The 23,301-nt window shown below is 45.1% G+C and overlaps 1 protein-coding gene across 1 annotated transcript; it reads right to left on the bottom strand.

Moving 5' to 3' along the window:
- Positions 1–1,864: 1,864 nt before the first annotated feature.
- On the bottom strand, positions 1,865–5,525 carry LOC136512662 (probable LRR receptor-like serine/threonine-protein kinase At3g47570). Its single transcript, XM_066506624.1, has 2 exons — positions 2,506–5,525; positions 1,865–2,394 (listed from the first exon to the last, which is right to left on the bottom strand). Exons 1-2 carry the CDS (start codon positions 5,492–5,494, stop codon positions 2,033–2,035), a joined length of 3,351 nt encoding a protein of 1,116 aa, XP_066362721.1. The 5' UTR covers positions 5,495–5,525; the 3' UTR covers positions 1,865–2,032.
- Between the last annotated feature and the right edge of the window lie 17,776 nt (positions 5,526–23,301).

Here is a 23,301-nt window from a genome sequence, read left to right on the forward strand (position 1 = left end):
ATGTGCTTCTCCTCTTCCTATCTGACCAAAGCATCAGTCATAATAGAGCATCCATTCTTCACCTTCTCCTCTTCCTATCTGACCAAGCATCAGTCATAATAGAGCATCCATTCTTCACCTTCTCAGCCTCACGTTCTTGTAGCAAACTCTTGGTTCTTGCATATTCTTCATCTAGCAAACTCTCTTGCAGATCACGCAGAGATGGAGGTTCAAGTCCATAATCAAACTGTTCAATTGCTTCACACATTTGCTTGAACTCATCATTGTCACAAGCATTGAATTGTGTGGCTACATATGATACAAAAAAGTGTAATTAACTAATTAGTGTGTAGTTCAGGCATGTATTCAAATCTGAAATGTAAAACAAAAATGCATAATAGTAAATTACCATGTGTATAGACCCATCTTGCAATATATTTATGCACCTCATGTATTCTTTCTTTCTAAAGTTCCTTGTTCAGCTTCTATTACTTCAAAGATTCAGATTTTGTTGCTTTAGGATCAATAGCACGTGTCCACTTATCAATGGGTCCTAATTTGTGAGGCTCTGAGCTTCCAACACAAGTCACTTCATCATCCTCTGTTCCAACCCAAGAAACATTCACTTCTTCTCTAAGCTCTAGTTCACGAGCAGCTTGCTCCTTCCTCTTCCTTTTTGAATCTTCTTGTGATTTCTTGCATTTGTCTTTTGCCTCCTGTGTGCTCTTTCTGCATTTCTTCGCATTTGTTCCAACATTGGCCACATGTTCCTTCAACCGATTGACCCCTCCTTGGCTCCGATGACCACAGAACTTGCACTCCACCTTGTCCCTATTGTTTGCATCCATGAGAAACCCATACTCCCATCCCACATCATCTGAATTCCTTTTCAGGACATTCACCTCATCCTGAGATGTAACACTAGTTTCAGGAGCACAGTCTTCCACCGACATTCTACATGAAGAGCAGCATAGGCATATTAAACACACACAGGCACACAACATACAGCACAGGCGTACAGAGCGGGAAGATAGAAGGGAGCAGCCGAGCAGAGGAGAGAGGAGCATGGGGCGGGCAGACCTCACCTTGGGGTTCCCGAGCGGCGGGGCGAGGGGCAGCGAGGATCTCACCAGCAGTGGCGGCCCGGCGAGGAGGGGGCGCACGGGAGCTCCAGGGGCATCGGCGGTCCGGAGGACGGGGGCGCATGGGAGCTCCAGGGGCGGCGCGGGGAGGCCTGCACGGAGGGAGAAGATGTCCGGTGATGCGGAAAACGGGTCCACGGCATCAAGTAGAAGCTTCGCGCATGACGAATCGCCCGGAGACGTACCGTGGCCGGCGAGCGAGCTCGGGTCGGAGGCAAGGGGTTGAGGAGGAGATCTTGACTCTTTGACTTGGTTATCTCTCTGTCTCTCTCTAATCCTCTCTAGCACTGGCGCACGGGACTCTTTTCCTTCCCGCGCGGGCCGCTTCCTTTCCCGCGCAGATGCCTGCTCGCGCGCGCGCGCTCCTGTTTGCTCCCGCCCAGCGCCTAGATGTACGCCTGACCCCCCTAGGCCCCGCGGGAAGCCTCCGCCTAGCACCTAGGCGCGCCTAGGCGAGCGCGGAATCGCGCCTTGTTTTTCATTGGTTTAAAGTATGCTAGAGCACAATTTTAGAACAAATGGGCCAAGTTGAAAGCTGAGTATACATGCTGGAAAACACTCAATAAGGAAGCAGGTCTAGGTTGGCATCCCACAAAGGGGACTATTGACATGCCTGAAGGTGGTCGAAGGAACTAAGTTTGGCTTCTGGAGCATCGATGCCAAGAGACACAATAGATCATTGAAGGATGGTCTGAAAGTAGCAGTCTGCTGTCACATAGCTTCCATCAATTACAAAAAATAACTAAGCAAACGGACTTCTCAGCTCTCAACTTCTTAAACATTACATATGAATAATGACAAAATATAGGACAAGACCCACAATGCAAATGGTTCCTAAGCTTTCCTCGCAAACAGTTTAAATAAAACGTAGTGCTCCCTGATTTGAATAGTAAAAATAATTGTTCCTTTCCTTAGTGGCATAGCTCTGAAAATGTTTCTTTGATTGTGATGACTTCAGCATAAACATCCTTCATTGTTGGTCGGTCTTTTGGTGCCTCTGCTGAGCATGAGATACCAAGCTTAATAAGATTCATGATGGTTCTTGTTATTTCATCCATTGTATGATTATCACCATCTCCCGTAACCGGAATTATAGAAGGATCTAGAATCTCATGAATCTTTTGAGGAAATGATTTTTCCACAAATTTGTGAAGGGTCAAACCCTTAGAAAACATCTCGTCTGTCGGACGCTTCCCTGTGAGCATTTCTAAGATGGTAATTCCATAGCTATAGACATCGCCCTTTGTTGAGAGTTTGCTCCCGAAGCCATACTCTGCAATATTGAAATTTATCAATCATTGTACCCTCATGATATTGTTAATCATAAAAGCATATTCTCAGAGAGTAGGACACTGAAACATACATATGAAGGGAAAATGCTCACCTGGTGCAATGTATCCGATTGATCCTCTTGGTCCAATTAAGCTTGTAGAACTATGATTGCTTGAAGAGCTATAAGTGTGAAGAACCTTAGCCAATCCAAAGTCACCAAGATGTGCAACCATGGCATCATCAAGAAGTACATTGCTGGGTTTCAGATCACAATGGACCATAGTGGGTACGCAATGATTATGGAGATAATCCAAAGCAGAAGCTATGTCCATAGCTATTACTATTCTGGAGCCCAAACTCAATTGTTTTTTAATTCCATAGTTGTTCAGTTTTGGATAGAGCCAGTTCTCGAGGCTGCCATTAGACATGTATTCAAGAATAACAGCCTTGAACTCATGTCCTGCTGAATCAATTGTTGAGCATGCAGTAATCACCTTCACGAGATTACGGTGTCTAGTATTCCTCAGGGCCTCACATTCAGCAAGGAAGCTGTTTGGTGCTCCGAGTTGATCAAGTTTGAATACTTTGATGGCAACTGTATGTTCCTCACTCCAAAGTCTTCCTTTGTAGACTAATCCACATTTTCCTGAGCCAACCAAGTTGTCTGAGGAGAAACCGTTCGTTGCTTTGACTAGATCAGCATATTTGAAATTCTTCAAATCCATGCTGGTTGGATGATCTAGTTGTTGAACTTTCTTTCTCTTCTTTAAAAGAAGGACTGCAAAGCATAATAGCAAGACTAACGAAAGAGAAGTAAATCCTACAAACTTCAGAATTTTGGAGGTGTGTCTATGTCGTTTAGATATATCTGTATTGCAAAGTGGCAGTTGTAGCAACGGGGTACTGGCACATAGGTTCTTGTTCCCTTGAACGAACACATCACGTGCATCCTGAAATATCCCTCCTGTTGGTACTGGTCCCTCAAAGTTGTTGAAGGACAAATTGAGAAGCTTCATAGAGCTAAAAGATTCAAAGAATTCTGGGATTTCACCGGACAAGTTGTTCTGAGAAATGTCCATCTCAATGAGGCCTCGTAAAGCAATGAATGATTCTGGGATCCTCCCGTCAAGAAGGTTCCCCTCCATGTGGAGGGACTCCAAACGAACACACTGACCTAGAGTGGAGGGTATTTGGCCAGTCAACATGTTATTAGAAATATTCAGCTGGCCAAGGTTGATGAAGCTACCAATCTCTAGTGGTATTTGTCCGGAGAGTTGGTTGTGAGACAAGTCGAAAACATTAGAAAGGGAAGAAAGAGTAAATAGCTCCTTTGGTATGCTACCATCAAAGCTGTTATGAGAGAGGTTTAGCTTATCCAAGTTCTTGCAGTGTCCTAAAGCGCCTGGTATTGGGCCACTCAAGTTATTTTCTTGTAAGTGGAGCTCATTGAGTTGACTTAGGTTACCAAGAGAGACTGGAATTTGCCCTAAAAGTTTGTTTTGCGGTAAGCTTAGGGCGAACAGGTTTGGAAGATGACCCAGGGAATAAGGAATATTTCCAGTAAGGAGGTTCTTCCCCATAAAAAGAACCTTGAGGCTTCTGAGGCGCTCTATCTCATTCGGAATGGTACCAGATATTTCATTTGCACTTAAAAACAATACCTCTAGTGTACTGGACAGGTCCACTATGGATTTTGGCAGGACTCCTTGGAGGGTGTTTCTATCCAGGTACAAATTCACCAATTGCCTGCAATTTGTCAATGACGACAAGAAAGACCAGTCCCCAGCTTCAAGGTGGTTCATGGTTAGATCCAGTTCGATTAAGTTGGGCAGGGTTCCAAACAAAGGAATATTACCATGAAATGAATTATTCCAGAGACTAATGATCTGGAGATTGGTGGTGTTGGCTAGTGAAGTAGGGATTTGGCCTGTGAACTTGTTTTGTGCCATAATCAGATTTACAATTCTTGGAAGGTTATACCCAATATTAGCTGGAATTTCCCCGGTGAGATTATTGATACCCATGCCAAGGTCTGTGAGTGCTGACATGTTGTAAATGGAGTCCGGAACAGTCCCTGACAAAACATTGTTAGTCATGCCTAGTACTTGCAGGTTTGCTATTGTACCTATACTCATCGGGATGCTACCATGAAAACTGTTACTGTCAAGTGTGAGCCAAAGAAGGGAAGAAAAATTCCCCAAAGTGGAAGGTATGGTACCTGTAAGACCATTCGATTGCAATATAAGATACTGTAAGGGTGAGTCGATATTTGAGAGAACAGGTATGGACCCAACAAAGTTGTTCTCCGCAAGCACTAACATCTGAAGTGTTGTGCTATTGAACAGTGACGGAGGAATCTCTCCACTGAGGTGGTTGTTTCTTAAGCGCAATAGCCGAAGCGACGAACTATTAGCTAGTAGTGATGGGATAGGTCCTGTCAGGCTATTGTTGGTGAGAGCAACGGAGACAAGAGAAGAGCTGCTTCCAAGAGAAATAGGAATGTTGCCCGTCAGATAATTACCAGAAAGACGTAAAACAGAAAGGTTGCCGAGAGTGCCCAAACCTTCTGGGATACTTTTGCTGAGGGTATTTCTTTCAAGATCAATGGCCTGCAAGGCAAAGCATGACGACAGAGTCTCTGGGATCTCGCCACTAAATTTGTTGGAGCTGAGGTTAAGGTATCGCAGTCTATTTAATTGGCCAATTTCAGATGGGATCTGACCCTGCAGTTGATTATTTGGCAAGTGGATCCTTGTGAGGAAAGTGAGGTTACCAATGCAAGGAGGTATTTGGCCATGGAGGTCGAGTGACTCAAGGTCCAGTGCAACAACACGAGATGGGCGTGTCTTGCTGCATGTAACACCGGACCAACTGCAGAACTGCAGGGAGTCATTCTTCCATGATGGTGGGAGGCCTGTAGGGTCAGAGAGGTGGTCTTTAAGGCAAAGGAGTGCTTCCAAATCATCGTTAGGTTCACGACGAAGAGGCGTAGCACAAAGTGAAGGAGCAGCGAGTGCCAAAAGAGTAGCAAGGAGAATGATCAATAATGGCAGTGAGGAGCTGAGAGTCCCCACAGGGTGCATATATGTTGTGTGGCACATTGTTTATTGTTCTGCAGAGGATGTGTGCATTTGCCTGCCTCTACCTAGTGGTGATCTTCGGTAGTGGTGGATATGCGGCATTTATAGAAGCCAGGCAGGCTGCCAGTTTCTTGCATTTTTGCTTTTATCTAAGGACAAAACAGCAAACTAGCTAGTATGAACGGACAAAGAGAAAAGTCTATCTAGTGGAAAAAAAATGTCTAATGAGACGGTCTTTTTACGCGTCTACTGTTGGGTCGCAATCAACTTGACTTGACGAAACAGGGTGGGGAGCATACTTTTAAAATGGAGAATTTTGTCCACAGGACACTCATAAAGAGTGGATTTGTGTGTAGCACACTGTACTCATTGAATTAGTCACAAACACACTGCAAAAGCATTGTTTTTGTCCACAACACACCACACCCCGTTAAAGGACCATCTTGCCCTTGACTCTTTCCCCGTTCCTCCCCTTCCACCCATTTCTCAAGAATAGATTTCTTTTGATCCATCTACAACTGTGCTAGGTATTAAGTTAGTGGGCTGAGAAGTTTTGTTGAATAAACTTTATCAAAATTTTCTCTGTCACTTTCCTCATTTTTTTTTTGTTAATCACGAATTGGTGTTATGTAGGAAATAAGCGCCTCAGGAAAATGATCATCTATGCACACCAATAGAACAGGCCACATCAAATCTTTAGATTGATAAATCTCTTTCATCCAAGTTGAGCTGTTGTCTTTATTTTTTAAGTGTAAATTAGACTATTATTTTCAAAGGTGACAAGCATTCCAGTCAAGAACAACTCGAAGCCTTGTAAAATCTGTGTGCTGCTCATACGTTTTATACTCTCCTTCTCCACTTCTTGTTAATTCGGACTGCAGTAGCAACAGCGTGCCACCCTCAATTGGAATCAAGAGTTCTTGCTGATGTACTGTACTACTCAACAGTGAAAGAGAGATCACAATTGTTGGCTGCGGGAGGAGAAAAGAAGATTAGTAGAGGGAGAATTGCGAAGGGGATGGATAGTGGGCCCGTGGGCTAGCTGGTCATTTTATTTGCTTTGGTGTGTTGGAGGCAAAATGCACAAAATCACGACGTCCAGCGGACAAAATTGACGAATTGAGTGTGCTGCACATAAATCCACTCTTTATGAGTGTCCCGTGGACAAAATTCTCTTTAAAATGAGGTCAAGTTTCATTTGTCGGCAGTTTCGTGCATGTTTCCACATTTTCCGGCGTCAAGGTTCATTTGGAACTGCAGGCCGCGTAAAAAGTCATGTAACCCACACTAGCAGACAAACGACCTTTGATGGCTTTACTTCTGGTATTTTTCGCGCTCGGGACTAGAGAGTCCTTTAGTTCCGGTTTGTATCTTCAATCGAGACTAAAGGTCCCTGCCTAACGGCTACTGCGGCAGGCTTTTGCTACAACAGCATATCTTATTTTGTGGACTAGATTTCTTCGATTACTTCATCGATTCTTCGGTTCTAAAGGTTACCAACTTTATACTCTCATGTTTCATCAACAGCATATCTTATTTTGTGGACTAGATATATGTGTTTTTTTATGGTGGATTTTTTTATTTGTAAGCCATTTAAGCTCAAAATCACTTTAAAGTTTGCATATTTGGATGAAGGAAGGTTAAAGTAGTTATTCAAAACTAGTATTCAGCTTTCATTTCTAGCATGCATAGCACACTTTATGGTTTAGAGATATAGAAAATTTTAGAGTTTTTTTTTAATTTTATTTGTTTATAAAATGAGAAATTTATATTATATTAAAAATGAGTATAGAGAGTAGATGGCAACTGCTTCCGGGTCCTCGGCCTCTCATCGGGTTCCAAAGCGACTGAGGCCGGACTTCCCTCTCATTGCATGTGGCAAGTGTGAGGAGAAGATTGTGATGGAGTACCGGGTGAGGAAGGAGTGTCCCTACAAGGGCCGTATCTTCTACAAGTGTCCAGATCGCAATGTGAGTTATTTTGTCGCATTTGATGATTATGGTTAATTTATACTTATTTTCATGATGATTGTGATTAAAGTTCTAATTTGTTGTTTTAATTTCAGTGGGATGGCACTGGATGTTCAGGCTAGTACTGGGAGGAAGAGTATGTTGAACACGTGCAAAACTCTCTTGCACAGGCGGCTACGGCGGCTGATGAGGCAGTGATCCTGCGGAAGAAGCCCATAGATGTTAAACAAACGCATGATCTGTCTGTTTTAGTTGGGATTGGTCGCGAAATCCTTATGCTGCTGAAGTGCATTTTAGCTTTAGTTTTTTTAGTGGTAGTTGGGATTGTCTACATTGTAGCGAGACTTTCATAAATTAATACCTTGTGTGGTGGCATGCATGTCGTATAATTAACTAATTATGTTCTAGGTTTTAATATAGTATGTATGTCATGTAATGCAGATGAGCCAGCATTGGATGTACAATGCTGATCGCCGCTCCCAAGAGTTCATTGAGGGCGTGCATTCTTTCTTACATGTGGCCGAGGCAAACAAACGCGATGGTTTCATGTGCTGCCCATGTGCCATATGTAAGAATTTGAAGAAATATGCTAGCTCAAGGAGTCTTCATTCACACTTGTTGAAGTCGGGTTTCATGCCAAACTATATTTGTTGGACGAAGCACGAAGAAACCAGGGTTGTAATGGAAGAAGGTGAAGAAGAACAATGGGACGATGATGACATTATTGCTGAATATGGTGCCTTCAATGATACTTCAATGGGGGAAGCTGAAGAAGAGGTAGTGGCAGAAGATGAGTCCGCTGATGATCTTGGTCAGGCCATTCATGACGCATAAAGAGAACGCAAAAGTGAAAAGGAGAAGATCAAGTTCGAGAGCATGCTAGAGGATCACAAGAAATTGCTATACCCAACTTGTGATGCGGGACAGAAAAAGTTGGGTACCACACTGGAATTGCTGCAATGGAAGGCAAAGAATGGTGTATCTGACAAGGGATTTGGGGAGTTACTGAAAATCCAAAAGAAGATGCTTCCGAAGGATAACGAATTGCCCGTCACTACGTATGAAGCAAAACAGGTAGTCTGCCTTTTGGGATTAGAAATCCAAAAGATACATGCATGTCCTAATGACTGCATCCTCTACCGTGGAGAGGAGTACGAGAAGTTAGATGCATGCCCGGTATGTCATGCATCGCGGTATAAGATCAGGCGAGATGACCCTGGTGATGTTGAGGGCAAACGTCCCACGAAGAAAATTCCTACCAAGATTATGTGGTATGCTCCTATAATACCATGCTTGAAACGTCTGTTCAGAAACAAAGACCGTGCAAAGTTATTGCGATGGCACAAAGAAGACCGTAAGGTAGACAATATGTTGAGACACCCTGCTGATGGGTCCCAGTGGAGAGCAATCGATAGAGAATTCCCAGAGTTTGCAAATGACGCAAGAAACTTAAGGTTTGCTTTAAGTACGGATGGTATGAATCCTTTCGGGGAGCAGAGCAGCAGTCATAGCACTTGGCCTGTTACTCTATGTATCTACAACCTACCTCCCTGGTTATGCATGAAGCGTAAGTTTATTATGATGCCAGTGCTCATCCAAGGCCCAAGGCAACCTGGCAACAACATCGATGTGTACCTGAGGCCACTAGTTGAAGAACTTCTACTTTTGTGGAACAGACCAGGTGTACGTGTGTGGGATGAGCACAAACAGGAGCACTTTGACCTGCAAGCATTGTTGTTCGTAACAATCAATGATTGGCCTACTCTAAGTAATCTTTCAGGACAATCAAACAAGGGATATAATACATGCACGTACTATTTCGATGACATTAAAGGTATATTCTTGAAAAAATGTCGAAAGGTCGTGTACCTTGGCCATCGTCGATTTCTTCCTGCGAATCATCCCCTAAGAAAGAAAGGTAAGCATTTTAAAGGTAAGGCAGACCACCAGACCAAGCCGGGCAACCGAACTGGTGAGGATGTACTCAATATGGTCAAGGATGTGAAAGTAGTATTTGGAAAGGCACATGGCAGCGAACCTATTCTGAACGACGCCGACGGTCACGCACCCATGTGGAAGAAGAAGTCCATATTTTGGGAGCTACCCTATTGGCAAGTCCTAGAGGTCCATAGCGCGATCGACGTGATGCATCAGATGAAGAATCTTTGTGTGAATCTGCTATGCTTCATGGGTGTGTATGGGAAGCCTAAGGACACACTTGAAGCACGACAGGACCTGCGATGTTTGAAAGAACGAGACAACCTACATCCAGAGAAGACAGATGATGGACGCCATTACTTAAGTCCTGCCAGCTACACTCTTAGCAAAGAAGAGAAGGAAAGCATGTTTGAATGCCTAGAAAGCATCAAGGTACCATCTGGATTCTCCTCGAATATAAAGGGTATAATAAATGTGTCAGAGAAGAAATTCCTAAACTTAAAGTCCCATGACTGCCACGTGCTCATGACGCAATTGCTTCCAGTTGCATTAAGAGGAATTCTACCTCCAAATGTACATCTAGCCACCGTGAAGCTATGTGCATTCCTCAATGCAATTTCTCAGAAGGCAATCGATCCAATGGATCTAGCTAAACTACAGAATGATGTGGTTCAATGTCTTGTCAGCTTTAAGTTGGTGTTCCCTCCTTCCTTCTTTAATATCATGACACACCTCCTAGTTCACCTGGTCAAGGAGATTAGCATTCTCGGTCTTGTGTTCCTACACAACATGTTCCCCTTTGAGAGGTTCATGGGAGTCCTAAAGAAATATGTTCACAACCGTGCTCGGCCAGAAGGAAGCATCGCCAAGGGCTATGGAACAGAGGAGGTCTTTGAGTTTTGTGTTGACTTTATTCCCGACCTTGACCGATTGGTGTTCCTGAATCGCGACACGAGGGGAGACTAAGTGGAAAGGGGACACTAGGGAAGAAAACATATATTGGTACGCAGGACAATTATTTTAATAAAGCACACTACACAGTTCTGCAAAACTCCTCCTTGGTGGATCTGTATATCGAGACACATAAAGAGTTGCTCCGATCCGAGTTTCTAGGGAAGTCTAAAGCTTGGATTATGCGTCAGCACATGGAAACTTTCAGCGACTAGTTGCGAAAAGAATGTTAGGGTGATGTGAGTATTGATGAGCAATTGCATTTATTGGCTAGGCAGCCATCGTGGCATATCCTCACATACAAAGGGTACGAGATAAATGGGAATACATTTTACAACGTAGCCCAAGATAAAAGGAGCACCAACCAAAACAGTGGTGTCCGCATAGATGCCACCGACCCTAATGGAAATAAGCAAATATATTATGGCCACATAGAGGAGATATGGGAACTAAACTATGCACCTACTTTTAAGGTATCTTTGTTCAAGTGCCAATGGGTAAAGGCGACTGGAGGCAGGGTAGCAGTCGACAACCAGTATGGAATGACAACCGTGGACCTCAACAATATTGGGTACAAAGACGAACCGTTCGTCCTTGCCAAGGATGTGAATCAGGTGTTCTATGTCAATGACATGTCTACAAAACCGAAGAGAGAGAAAAACAACAACGACCCAATCAATGAGCCAAAGCGCCACAGTTCTTTCAGGGAAAAGAAACATCGTCGGAATTGAAGACAAGTCAGACATATCAGAAGATTATGAAAAGGATGACCGAATTCCACCCTTCACAGTGAACAAAGACCCAAGCATCCAGCTAAATGATGAGGACACTCCATGGTTATGGTGCGATCATAACCAAGGGATATACGTTAAGAAGAAGTTCACTACTGTGCCCGCTTGATATATATAGTGATGTTTAATAGTGTGTATTAGAGGTATTATGTAATAATTGTGAATTCAGAGATGTTTATTAGGTGTTTCCTTTTTTTTCTATGTAATAATTGTGACTTCAGATTTTTTTGTCGTGTTTTTCATATTTTCTACAGTTTAAATGAATTTTCAACGTCAATAAGATGTGAAAACTAATTTCCTGTCGAAAAGCAATAGTTTTAATGATTTTAATTAAATAGTACATTTTTGCATGGTGAAAATTATGATTATTATTTACACTATGCTAAATATTTATACGGTAAAACAAAAGAGTTTAGGTTACAGATTTTTCTTATGTACAATAATGCAAAACCAGGTCCAAGAATTCTTTTTGTAATTTTTTGCTAATATTTTATTTACTAGGCAATTAACAACTCTCTGCATATTTATATAAAAGAAATATATAAAAAAGGAAAAACTTCTAGAAACCTGCGGGAAGCCAAACTGCAGCTCACCTTACTCCCGGGTTGATCAACCACCCGGGACTAAAGATGGGCTCTGTTTTCGCGGCCCGCCAAAATTCCCTTTACTGCCGGGCCGTGGATGCACCCGGGACTAAAGGTCAGACTTTTAGTCTCGGTTCTAACCATCACCTGGAACTAAAGGACCTTTAGTCCCGGGCTGTGGCTTCACCTAACCATCACCCGGAACTAAAGGACCTTTAGTCCTGGGCTGTGGCTTCACCCGTGACTAAAGGTCCCCCTATATAGCGCCTCCTCTCTTTTCCCCTCCATCATCTCTTGTTCTTCGCCGAGAGCCACCGCGCCGCCACTGCTCCTCATCGCCTCCAGCACCACCTCCACACACGCGCACCTCTCTCGCCGTCTCCGCCGGCGGCCCGGCTCACGCCTCTCCCGTCCGAGCGCAGCGCGCAGATCCAAATCCGCCATCGTCGTCCTCGCCCTCACCCAGATCTGATCTGGAACCGCCTCCATCGTAGTCGTCGTCCACGCGCCTACCTCCGGCACTGCCTCGTCACGCGCGCACAGGTATGGCAGAGCGATGTTGACAAGACATTGACTAGTCTGCGGGCTTAGGTTTAGGTTTTTGCTTAATTTGTCTGATTACATGTGGGTAGTATTTGGACTAGTTCTAGGGGGCCAAATTCATCCGATGACATGCATGTCTATCTTCTCCAGTTGCTTGCGCCTGTCATCGTTTTCTTCAATTTTCTTCAGCTTGTATATCGGGTCACTTAGAGATGGAAATAGATCCTTCTTTTTCTCTGTAGAAGCAGGGCATTGATATTTGACAAAAATTAAAAGTGTAGGGCATAAAAGTTTTAGAAGTACAGGCCTCATATTTCTAGAGTTTTAAGGCCTTACTACTATACAGACAATGATGCTGTGAGTAGGTCTTTAAGTAGTTAAATTAGAAGTTACCATCCTTGTTTTGAAGGAGTTTTCATTCCACTGCTCTTTATTTTCCTTGTTAAACTCACCATCCAGGACAACAATCTTAACTTGAATGGAGGATAAGGGTCCATTTGTGATGACCCTGTTTACTTAGTTTGACCCAGAATCCCTAGTATATGTCTGTGAAACTGCTTTCACTGCTGGCGTCGCTTCTTTGGCATTCCATTATCGCCTTTGGCAAAATGTGAATTTGATGCCATTGTGTTTGCTGAGCTTGATCCAAATTACTGTTTGTCAAAATCTCATGGTGTGCCGCTTATTACTGTTTTTTAGTAAAGTCTAAGTCTCTAACATGTTTTTTTGGCAGCAGGAGCTGGACCTCGCGTTTGACACTTTGGATGTGAGCCACTGCCGCCACCATATATAATCCGTTTATGATGGATTAATTGCTCCAACCTTTTGTAATCGGATGGATGCGTGTGCCGAGCCCTCGTGCCGGCAATCTTGTAATGCGATTTTGCGCTGAGCCATCGAGCTCAGTGGAGCACGGGCGCGGCCCGGTGTCTCGTCGTTTCCTTCTTTTTGCGCGGTAGCTTATGCCGACTAGTTAGAAAATTGTAGAAAATCCGTACTAGTTGAACTTGCGGACCGTGTTCATCTCGGCTAGCATGTTCTCTGCCGAGCGGTAACAGACGTCAAGGAGGAGCTTTGATTCTACGAGGGAGAGCGGCAACGGTTGTGGAAGACCGTGTTCCCTTCCTCGTAGAATTAGAGCTCTTCCGTGGCAAGTACGGTGCCGTCCGGTGAAGAAATGCTCGCCGAGATGATCACGTAAGCAAGGTCAACTAGTACGGATGGTTATTTATTCACACGAATTCGTGCTCCCAGTTTTAAAACCGGGACTAAAGGAGGGGCCCTTTAGTCCCGAATTCGTGAAACCGGGACTGAAGGGGGTTGAGAACCGGGAGTACAGCCCGTTTCTCTACTAGTGCCAGCATGACGTGCGTTTAATTAATTTTTTTAATTAATAGCCACCGTAAAAAAGTCATGTGCAAAATACACCACTTGCGTTGTCTCAGTGATCTTGGCAAATCTTAATTTGGGGTTCGCCTGGACTAACACCGGCTTCCTTTACATAAGAATTTGGCATGTTCCACTACCTTGTATTCGGATGAGTGCCAGATGCTGCTGAACCAAAGCCTTATGCAACCCAGCATGACGTGTGTTTCTTGCCAATTGGGAGCTGGCGGCCTGATTCCTGCACAAAATAGTATATACTTATCAATGCAAATTAGACACAAAACTTTATAGTGACCAAACATTTACAGGAAAATGGCAAAGAAATGCTAGGTAACATGAGTTTTTGATGAACTTGATCACTTGGAGACCGTTGCACCCTACATATCAATGTCAACAGATGACAAATGGATCATGCTAACCTGGTTATTTAACATGGGACACTGAGTTTAAGAGTAATGGATACTCACAAAGTGTTGGGTATCGATATTAAGGATACCCAAAGCAAGGAAGTTAGCGCCCACGCTGACTTGCTTGGATGGAGCAAGACGTATTAAAAGGTCTCGTCCGACCCCTTGGGTTCATGCTCCGTCTCGCCCGACCCCTTGGGTACGGGCTCGATCTCGCTCGACCCCTTGGGTACGGGCTCCAACTCGTTCGACCCCAAGGACGCGGTTTCTGTCTCGCCCAAGGTTGCGGGCTCCGTCTCGCCCGACCCCAAGGTCGCGGGCTTCGTCTCGCCCGACCCCTTGGGTTCTTGTTCCGTCTCGTCCGACCCCTCGGGTGAGAGCTCCGTCTTGCCAGACCCCAAGGCCGCGGATTCCGTCTCGCCCGACCCCTTGGGTTCGCGCTCCGTCTCGCCTGACCCCAACGCCGCGTGCTCCATCTCACCCGACCGCTTGGGTTCATGCTCCGTCTCGCCCGACCCCAAGGCCGCGGGCTCCGTCTCGACCGACAGGGACTGTAACACCCCGGTGTTATGCCTGCATTTAGGCACTGCAAATCATACATATCATGCATCATCAAGCATCCTAATCATACATGTCTAATCATGTAAATAACAACTGAAACACTGCTTCGAAACATTTGAAACATGTTGTGAAACCTGAATGTTGCATACACCTGTTTAAGAGTTATTTTGCCCTGATTATGTTTGCTAGGCTAGTAAAACATGTTTGGCTATCATGGTAAATCGTCTAGGATTATTTAGTTCAATTTTTGGAGCACGGTTTGTATTCAAATTAATTCAAAATTTTGCTTCAAAAATAATTTCCCAAAAATTAGGGTTTTGAGTTAAACATCGACTTTGATTTTATAATTCAAAATCTAGAAAGAATTTGTCTTTGGTCATAAAAGCAAAGTTGTAGAGAATTACATTCTAATCAATTTTCATTTTTGGTACATTTTCAAAAGATGTCATTTTCTTGCTCAAAATGATATTTGAAAGCTGGCATTTAAAAATTTCTTGAAAATATAAATGGAAAAGGGCTTTTCTCATTCGCGGGCCGCCGCCTCGTTTCCGGCCCACGGCCGAAGCTGGCCTGGCCTACAGCCGCAAGCCTCCCGCGCCAGGGCCGCGTGCCTCGCCAGCCCAGCCCAGCCCAGCCCAGCGCCGCGCCTGGCCTGCCTCCGCGCTCGCCCTCCCGCTGACGCGCCGCGCCGCGTCCCGACCATGGCAGAGCTCGCCCGCCACGTGGCGGCCATGCGCCGTCGACGCCGCCGCGCGTCGCAGCCGGCCTGCGCCCGCGCCCACGTGCCCGCCTACTTCTGCTGAAGCCACTACGCCCGCTTGCACTCTCCCGCGCTGCCTCTCCTCTCCGCAAGCACCGAGCTCACCCACTCTCCCCCTCGCCGCGCCACCGCACCCGCCGGCCAAATTCACCGCGCCTTCTCCACCTCGGCCAGCAATCGCGCGCCAGCAGTTCCGCCTTGCTCTCCGGCACGTGGTGCTCGCGCTTGTGCCGATCGATCGAGCTCAGGTAGCGCCTTCTCACGTCTCGCCACCGTCGGCCATGGCGCCGCCGTGCTCGGCCGCCGTGGAAGTCGCCCTTCCTGCTCTTCTCCACCCTGCCTAGCTACCTTCCCGCCTTCGCTAGCTTCTCACGAACCGCATGCACCCGCTAGCTCGCCCTGTCACGGCCGGCAATGGCCGCCGGTCTCGTTGGCCGAGCCACGCCGCCGCGGCGTCACAGCGCCGGCGTGGCCTTTGCCTCGGCCGAGCCAGGCCAAGAGGCCATGGGCCGACGCCCAGCCAGGCCGCCTCCCCCTTCCCTTCGCTCGGGCCGCGCAGGCCAAGTGTGGCCGTGGGCCGATTGATTCCCGCGGGCCGGCCCAGTAGCAATAGGAGGATTCGTTTTCAATTTTTTCTTTATTATTTGAAAATAGAAATGGTTTGAAAAATGTTTGGATACTCAAAGTTGCTCCAAATCTGTTGAAATAAATTTTTCTAGGTTCCTTATCATCAGATCTACTTGGGAAAATTATTGCATGTCATTTTTGAGATACTTTTCTGTAGAACTTTATTTAATCATGGATATTGCTGATAACTTGAAAAATATGTAGAAAAACCTATAGGCTTCAGAAAAAATATGATTATAAGTTTGTTGATCTTCTTATGTAATGTACTTCCTAGGAAAAATATATTTCATGCATGTGCTGTGGGAAAATTTTGAGGTGTAGTTCAAGTACCTTTAATGGCTGATTTTTGTTATTTTTGCTAGAGAGCAAACTTTGTATAAAACATGCATGTGATAATTTTTGTACAGTCATTGTATGCTATGAAGAACATAGGAAAAATACTAACTCTGTTATTTGACACTTTTCACAGTACAAAGTATTTTTATGTTCATAATCATGCCATAGCTTGTTATTTTTGTGTAGGCTAATCCACTCATTCAAATACCATGAAAATCTGATAGTAGACTACTTAGGGTAGTAATGTGCTATGGTAATTTTCTAAGATTTTTCTAAGCAAGAAAAATAGAGGTTGCTATTCAAACCTATTATTAATTAGGGTTTAAGTAAGTGTTGCTTTAAGTGTGATTAAGAAATTAGTGAAGCTTTGGTGTATCTTTGAAGCATTTAATAAGATGTGTTGACTTAACATATTAGTAGTAGAAGAGAATGCAGCAGATGACATGTGCTTGTAGTATATTTTCTTGGATGATGTTGACTACCTTGCATTCAAGCATATCCCTTGTATTCATCTCATCCGATGCACCGATTGCATGAGCACTTACGCACATTGCATCATACAGGATCGCAAACCGAGAACCTAGTCGTCATACCCGAGGAGCCCGAGGAGCAGTTAGAGGTGCAGCCGCAGGAAGTGCCCAAAGCCAACGAGGAGGACATTGAGGAACTTCCGGAGTGCCCCGATCACCGCCCGAGCTTCTTCGAGAGAGGCAAGCCCCAGAGCATTTTCTCCCGGTTTGCAATTATTAATTAAATGCTTTACTTTAATTGATGCATTACATTCAGGAGTTGTTTGCAACCGTTGCTGCATTATACCTTGTTTACCTTTGTTATACTATATCTTTGTTACCCTGGTATCCGCAGTCGAGTCAATGCTTAGCTGGCTTAGACCGGTAGAAGTCGGGTGATTTCCTATCTCCTGCGAGCTATAGGTGGTTACCTGGATCTGCTTGGATGACTATGAAGTCATGGTATAACTAAGTGTTAAATGAAGTTGAGACCGGACGGAGACTTGCAGAGTTTTGGACTGTAGTGCTTTCCGTCTGTGTCGATTAAGGACCGACCGTTGTTGGGCCTCGAGTCATGTTGAACGCATGCCTTACATTTAGCTGGCCGGATAAAGTACCTTCCGACCACGAAGCTGGGAGATTATTCAGGCCGAGTAGATTGCCCGCAGCGCACTGTGCCAGAGCAGGTGTGGTAGGACACGGGGGCGAGATGATAAGACCAAAGTGCAGTCGGTCGGCCCCCGGGTACATGTGGTTCCTGGCAAACTCGAGATTCCTGGATAGTTGACTCGGTGATCAATATCTCACTTTAGCGGGTGAGTGAGGTTTGTGTAAGGAATAAATCACCAGCTGGTTAGGAATCGATTCGAATCGCCATCACTCCTGGATAGTGAGCACTTGACTTGAGTTACTTCATCATAGTAAATGTTTATGGAACACTTGGACAGTTATAATGAATATGACAGTATGGAAGTTGTTTAATGATCATTGGTTATCATTATCTGCTTAATCACATGTTTGCTCTAGTATAGGTGCAAATCTAGTCGACAGGTTAATAACAATTAACTTGACAATAATGCTTTTGAAAAGGGTCTTAAAATGCTAAAAATGCTCCTTTTTGCAAAAGAGTCAGCTACCCTACTATAAAGCCCTTCATAATCCTTGGTGTCACTTATTTTTGGTTATGTCGGGTAAGTCTAGCTGAGTACCTTCTCGTACTCAGGGTTTTATTCCCACTTGTTGCAGATGGGCAGATGTATTACGGCTACTGTATCAACTGTCTTTATCCTGCGATGGGTGATGCTTAGGACCATGGGCATGGTCATTCCTTATGTCTCATCTGATGCTTTTGTTGGAGATGATCATTCGCTGGCACTATATTTGAACTCCGCATGAGTGTGTGTGGTTTGAACAAATGACTTCCGCTACTTTTATTCGAACTTGTTTTGTAATAACTATGTTGAAACTCTGATGTATCTGAGATTGCGAACTTTTATGTAATATGTGATGGTGACAGCTAAACTTATTACGATCTTGGCTGGAATGGAAGTTGGTTTGAAATCCTTCATGATTTCACGGACTACCGGGTTATACGGGCTTAAGTTTGCTAAATCGTCTGCTCTGGCGGATGATTTTCTTACTTAATTTCGTATAATTGGTCGGTTCTGTTACAGCTGGCATCAGAGCATGGTTTAGCGTGTTACTGTTCACAAGTGTATTTAAAACAAAAAGGCATTTGAAAAACATGATTTTCAAACTATAAAGTGTGCCAGTGATCATATCCTTTATGCCCAGTTAAGGACTTTAGGTGGCTTAATTAAGTACTGACTGGGGTTCTTGCATCATATTTCTCTTTCATCGCTCATACGGCGTGCTATTATATGAGTGCCACTTGTTTGAGTGGTAATGTATGGATCATTTGCCTCTATGCCTCGGTAAGTGTGAGTTGTGAGAGCATGATCGGATACACCGCCGATCTAGGGTGAATGCTTATATGATGCTGGAGTAATTACATGTTCTACGCATGTTTTACAAAGGTATCTCATGTATGGGTCTTCCGTCTGTTGAGGCGATGCCGTCAATAGGACGATGGTTCGGGTAGTTACTACCGTTGTACACGTATCTGGGGATTCGTGTAGAGCGTGTAGATAAAATTTACTGCTTTTATGCATTCATTGGGAATTGGGCTGAAATGAATCTTCTGCAGGTACATAACAACGCTATCGTGTAGAACGTATTAGCTACGTATTTGAGAGATCGTTAGTATGCCACCAAATTCATCGTTAGAAATTATTCATTTCATAAGTTTGTGAGAACGTACGGCACGTACATACATCATATGACTTGTGCATTTCATTCATGTCATGCATTCCTCCCCTTATAAATTGATTATCTCATTTTGATAAAAGTTGTATCACCTAAAATATGTTTCCCCAGGGTAATGAAAGAACTTTTGCTACAGATGGCCCGCACGAAGCAGACCGCCCGTAAGTCCACCGGAGGAAGAGCACCTCGACGTCCGTTGGCCCTGAGGGAGCACCGCACCACGGACACCTTCTTGAGCGAGTTTGGCATGCCAACTTTGCTTTGGAGAGTGCTCCATGATGTGGGGTACCCAGAGGGTCAAGAACCGGTGTACTCCTGGAATGAGAGCCAATTAGCAGAGGATGGACTTGCAGTGGTGGAGATCATGGTTCCTGCTCTCGGTGATGCTCCAGATTGGGATGGTTGGCATTTGGAGTTTGAGGGTCGCACTCTCGCTGAGGGTGCAGAGGGAGCAGCCTTCCATGTCATCAGGGATATTATGAGCAGATTTCCTAGTGAGCTTGCAGCAGCTCTAGCTGGCACTTTTCCTAGGGACGATCCTCGTGATGCCATTTGGGTTCAGCCTCAGGGAAGTGCGTTGGTCAGAGGTCTAGCTGAGGGACAGGCTAGCGACAACCAGGCAATGAGTGCTATGTTCGCCGCCATCAGAGCGTATGAGGGCCTCGAGAGTACCTACTAGACTTTGACTGGCTTGCGTAGTGAGGATAAGCTCAAGGGGAGAAAGCAGAAGAGGAGACAGGCACGTGCTATAGCTAGTTTGCAGGAGCAGTTGGCTGATATGAACTTACAGCGAGACCAGGTGGTTGAGAGAGGTGATAGAGCTATGCAGCGGGTGCATACGTTGACTCAAGCCAACAACAATGCAGACCGCATGATAGGACAGTTGGTTCAGGAGAGGAATGAAGCCTGGGATGAGAGGGACCTTCTGCTGCAGAGGGTCGATGAGCTAGAGGAATACAACGGCAACCTGCACGAGGAGTTTCACGTGCTCTACAATGGGGTTGGCCCATATGCTCCACCAGACGCCGCTGGCATGGACATCGACGACGACAACGAGGACGAGCCTGTAGTTTCACCTAGGGGCGATGGTGACGTCTCCGATCCCAACGATGGCCCCGAGGAGTAGGCTAGTTGCCTTGTGCTAGTATCTAGGTCCTGTCGCGATGACCTTTCTTTTGTTGGCATGTAACCTAGTGTATGTTGCTTCGAACGTATGAGACTTGGCATGTGGTTGGAACTTGATTTCGAATGCGATATCTGAACGCATAAAAAGTCTAGTGTATGTATGCTGGCAATTTGATTGTATGGACGCGATGTTTGCCGTTGAAGTAATTTGATTAAGTGATGTTGTTTTAATTGGGATGCGATTGTTGTGCCTCTGTTTTATTGTATGAATTTATTCTCTCCAGTAAATTCAGTACGGCATAATTTTTCCTTCACTCGCAATTATTATAGCTTCACTCAATCATTACTTGTTGCTGAAATATACAGATGACAAACACTCGCCGAACCACGTATGAGGCCGCTGAGACCGGTGCTAACGGTGCGGGGACCGGTGGTGGTGGTGGTGGAAACCACGGCAACAACAATGAGCCTCCCCATGAACCGCATTTGCCACCTCCTCCCCCGTTTACCCCCGAGATGTTCCTCGCACAGTTGCTCAGGAGTCAGCGCAACGCGGAACAATCCTAGAAGAACATGGAGGATTTTCTGCGCACCATCGCCAACAACGTTCAACGTGGTAATAATCAGGGTGGTGGCATGGGAGTGAACCAATATAGCAGCTTTAAAGATTTTATGGATACCAGGCCGCCAGTATTCAAGGAAGCAATAGAGCCACTCGATGCTGAGGAATGGATCAACACGATGGAAGATAAATTCCATGTGTTAAGGATGACTGAGGTGTTGAAAACAGAGTATGCTGCACTTCAGTTGCAAGGACCAGCGGGAATGTGGTGGAAGCACCATCGCACCACCTTCCCTCCAAATGCTCAGATTTCGTGGAGAGAGTTTGCTGAGGCCTTCTGTGGAGTCTATATTCCACCCGGGCTGACCGAGATGAAGGTGGGAGAGTTCCTGGCGTTGAACCAGGGCGCCAAGACTGTGACGCAATATTTGCATGCCTTCAACAACTTGTGTCGCTATGCTCCCGACATGGTTGACACAGATGCTAAAAGGATAGCCAGTTTCAAGAGGGGACTCAATCCAAAAATGATGAAGCATGTTGGTACCAACAACCGCGTCAGATTCAATGACTTCATCAGCGACTGTCTGAAGTAGGAGAAGAATAACAACGCCAGCACCGTAGCCAAGACACGCAAGAGAGCCCTTGAAGGTGGTCCGTCCCAAGCTAGAGCACCTATGGGAGGTCGTCCTCCATATCGCCCATCGGCACCTGGCGCTAGGTTCAGGCCACCTCAGCAAAGAAGTCAGAATTTCCGTGGACCCTAGAAGCCTTACAAGATGGCAGTACAACCCAACAAGGCAGCCGCAACTGCGGTACAAGGCAGTTCCAAGGGAGCTGTGGGATCTGCCGGGACAGTGAGGGGACCCTGCTATAACTGTGATCAACCCGGCCATTTCTCGAGGTTTTGTCCATATTCGCCCAAGAAGAAGCAGCAGACTTATAATGCTAGGGTGCATAGTACGACTGTGGATGAAATTCCTGAGGGAGAGCCCTTCACTGCTGGTAAGTTTCCTGTCAACGAAAACCCTGCAGTTGTTCTATTTGATTCTGGATCATCGCATTCTTTTATGAGTCAAGCATTTGCACAGAAACATGAACAACTATGCACAGAATTGGGTTATGGTTACCGTATAAGTTCAGCAGGGGCTGATGTTTTGACCAACCGGATGGTTCGAGGGGCAACCCTTGAATTAGGTAGCAGGAAGTTCCGAGTAAACTTGATAGTTATGCCTGGACTAGTTTTGGATGTCATTATAGGGATGAATTGGATGAAGGATTGGGGAGCGGTCATAGATACTAGAAGTCGAGTACTTACCCTTAAAGATCCCCTGGGTGAGGGTACTTTCCAAGTACCATTGCCTTGAAGAACCGACCTTATAAGTGTTACATGTGCTATGGTAGTCATTCCTATTCATCAGATAATGGTAGTGTGTGAGTTTCCGGATGTATTCCCAGATGAGCTACCTGGTCTTCCGCCGGATAGGGAGATTGAGTTTGGAATTGAGTTAATCCTCGGAACAGCTCCGATTTCAAGGAGACCCTATCGGATGCCTCCAGATGAGTTAGCTGAGCTGAAGAAGCAATTAGAAGATTTATCAAAAAAGGGGTTTATTCGGCCAAGCAAATCTGAATGGGGATGTCCCGCCTTGTTTGTGAAGAAGAAGAAAGAGGGCACGTTGAGAATGTGCATAGATTACAGGCCACTCAACGCTGTAACCATAAAGAATAAGTATCCCTTGCCTCATATTGATGTGCTGTTTGACCAATTATCCAAGGCCAAGGTGTTCTCAAAAATAGATTTGAGATCCGGTTATCATCAGATCAAGATTAGGCCACAGGATATACTGAAAACTGCATTTTCCACCAGATACGGGTTGTATGAGTATCTTGTCATGTCCTTTGCCTTAACAAATGCTCCTGCATACTTTATGTTTTTGATGAATACAGTTTTCATGCTAGAATTGGATAAGTTTGTGGTAGTGTTCATCGATGACATTCTGGAGTACTCCGAGAATGAGAAAGATCATGAAGAGCATCTGAGAACTGTCTTGACCAGACTTAGGGATCATCAACTATATGCTAAGTTTAGCAAATGCGAATTCTGGTTGAGGAAAGTTCCTTTCCTTGGTCACATTCTATCAGAAAATGGAGTTTCAGTCGATCCAAGTAAGGTGCAAGAAGTGATGAATTGGAAAGCACCGACCACAGTTCCTGAGATTAGAAGTTTCTTAGGACTAGCCGGTTATTACCGTCGCTTTATACCAGATTTCTCAAAGATTGCCAAACCGATGACAAGTCTCCTATAGAAGGATCACAAGTTTGTGTGGACAGAGGAGTGTGAAGCAGCTTTCCACACTTTGCGGAAACTGTTGACCACTGCTCCTGTTCTAGCACAACCAGATATCGAGAAACCATTTGATGTGTTTTGCGACGCATTGAAGACGGGATTGGGC

This window comes from Miscanthus floridulus, chromosome 16 (genome assembly GCF_019320115.1).
Source record: "Miscanthus floridulus cultivar M001 chromosome 16, ASM1932011v1, whole genome shotgun sequence".
NCBI classification, from domain to species: Eukaryota; Viridiplantae; Streptophyta; class Magnoliopsida; order Poales; family Poaceae; genus Miscanthus; species Miscanthus floridulus.

What these genes read in the sequence shown, in the direction of transcription:
- LOC136512662 (XM_066506624.1), bottom strand. Translation starts at nt 5,494, where the DNA reads ATGTGCCACACAACATATATGCACCCTGTGGGGACTCTCAGCTCCTCA. An exon ending in AATCGGATACATTGCACCAG is followed by an intron (nt 2,395 to 2,505) that starts GTGAGCATTTTC and finishes TCAATATTGCAG; the next exon opens with AGTATGGCTTCGGGAGCAAA.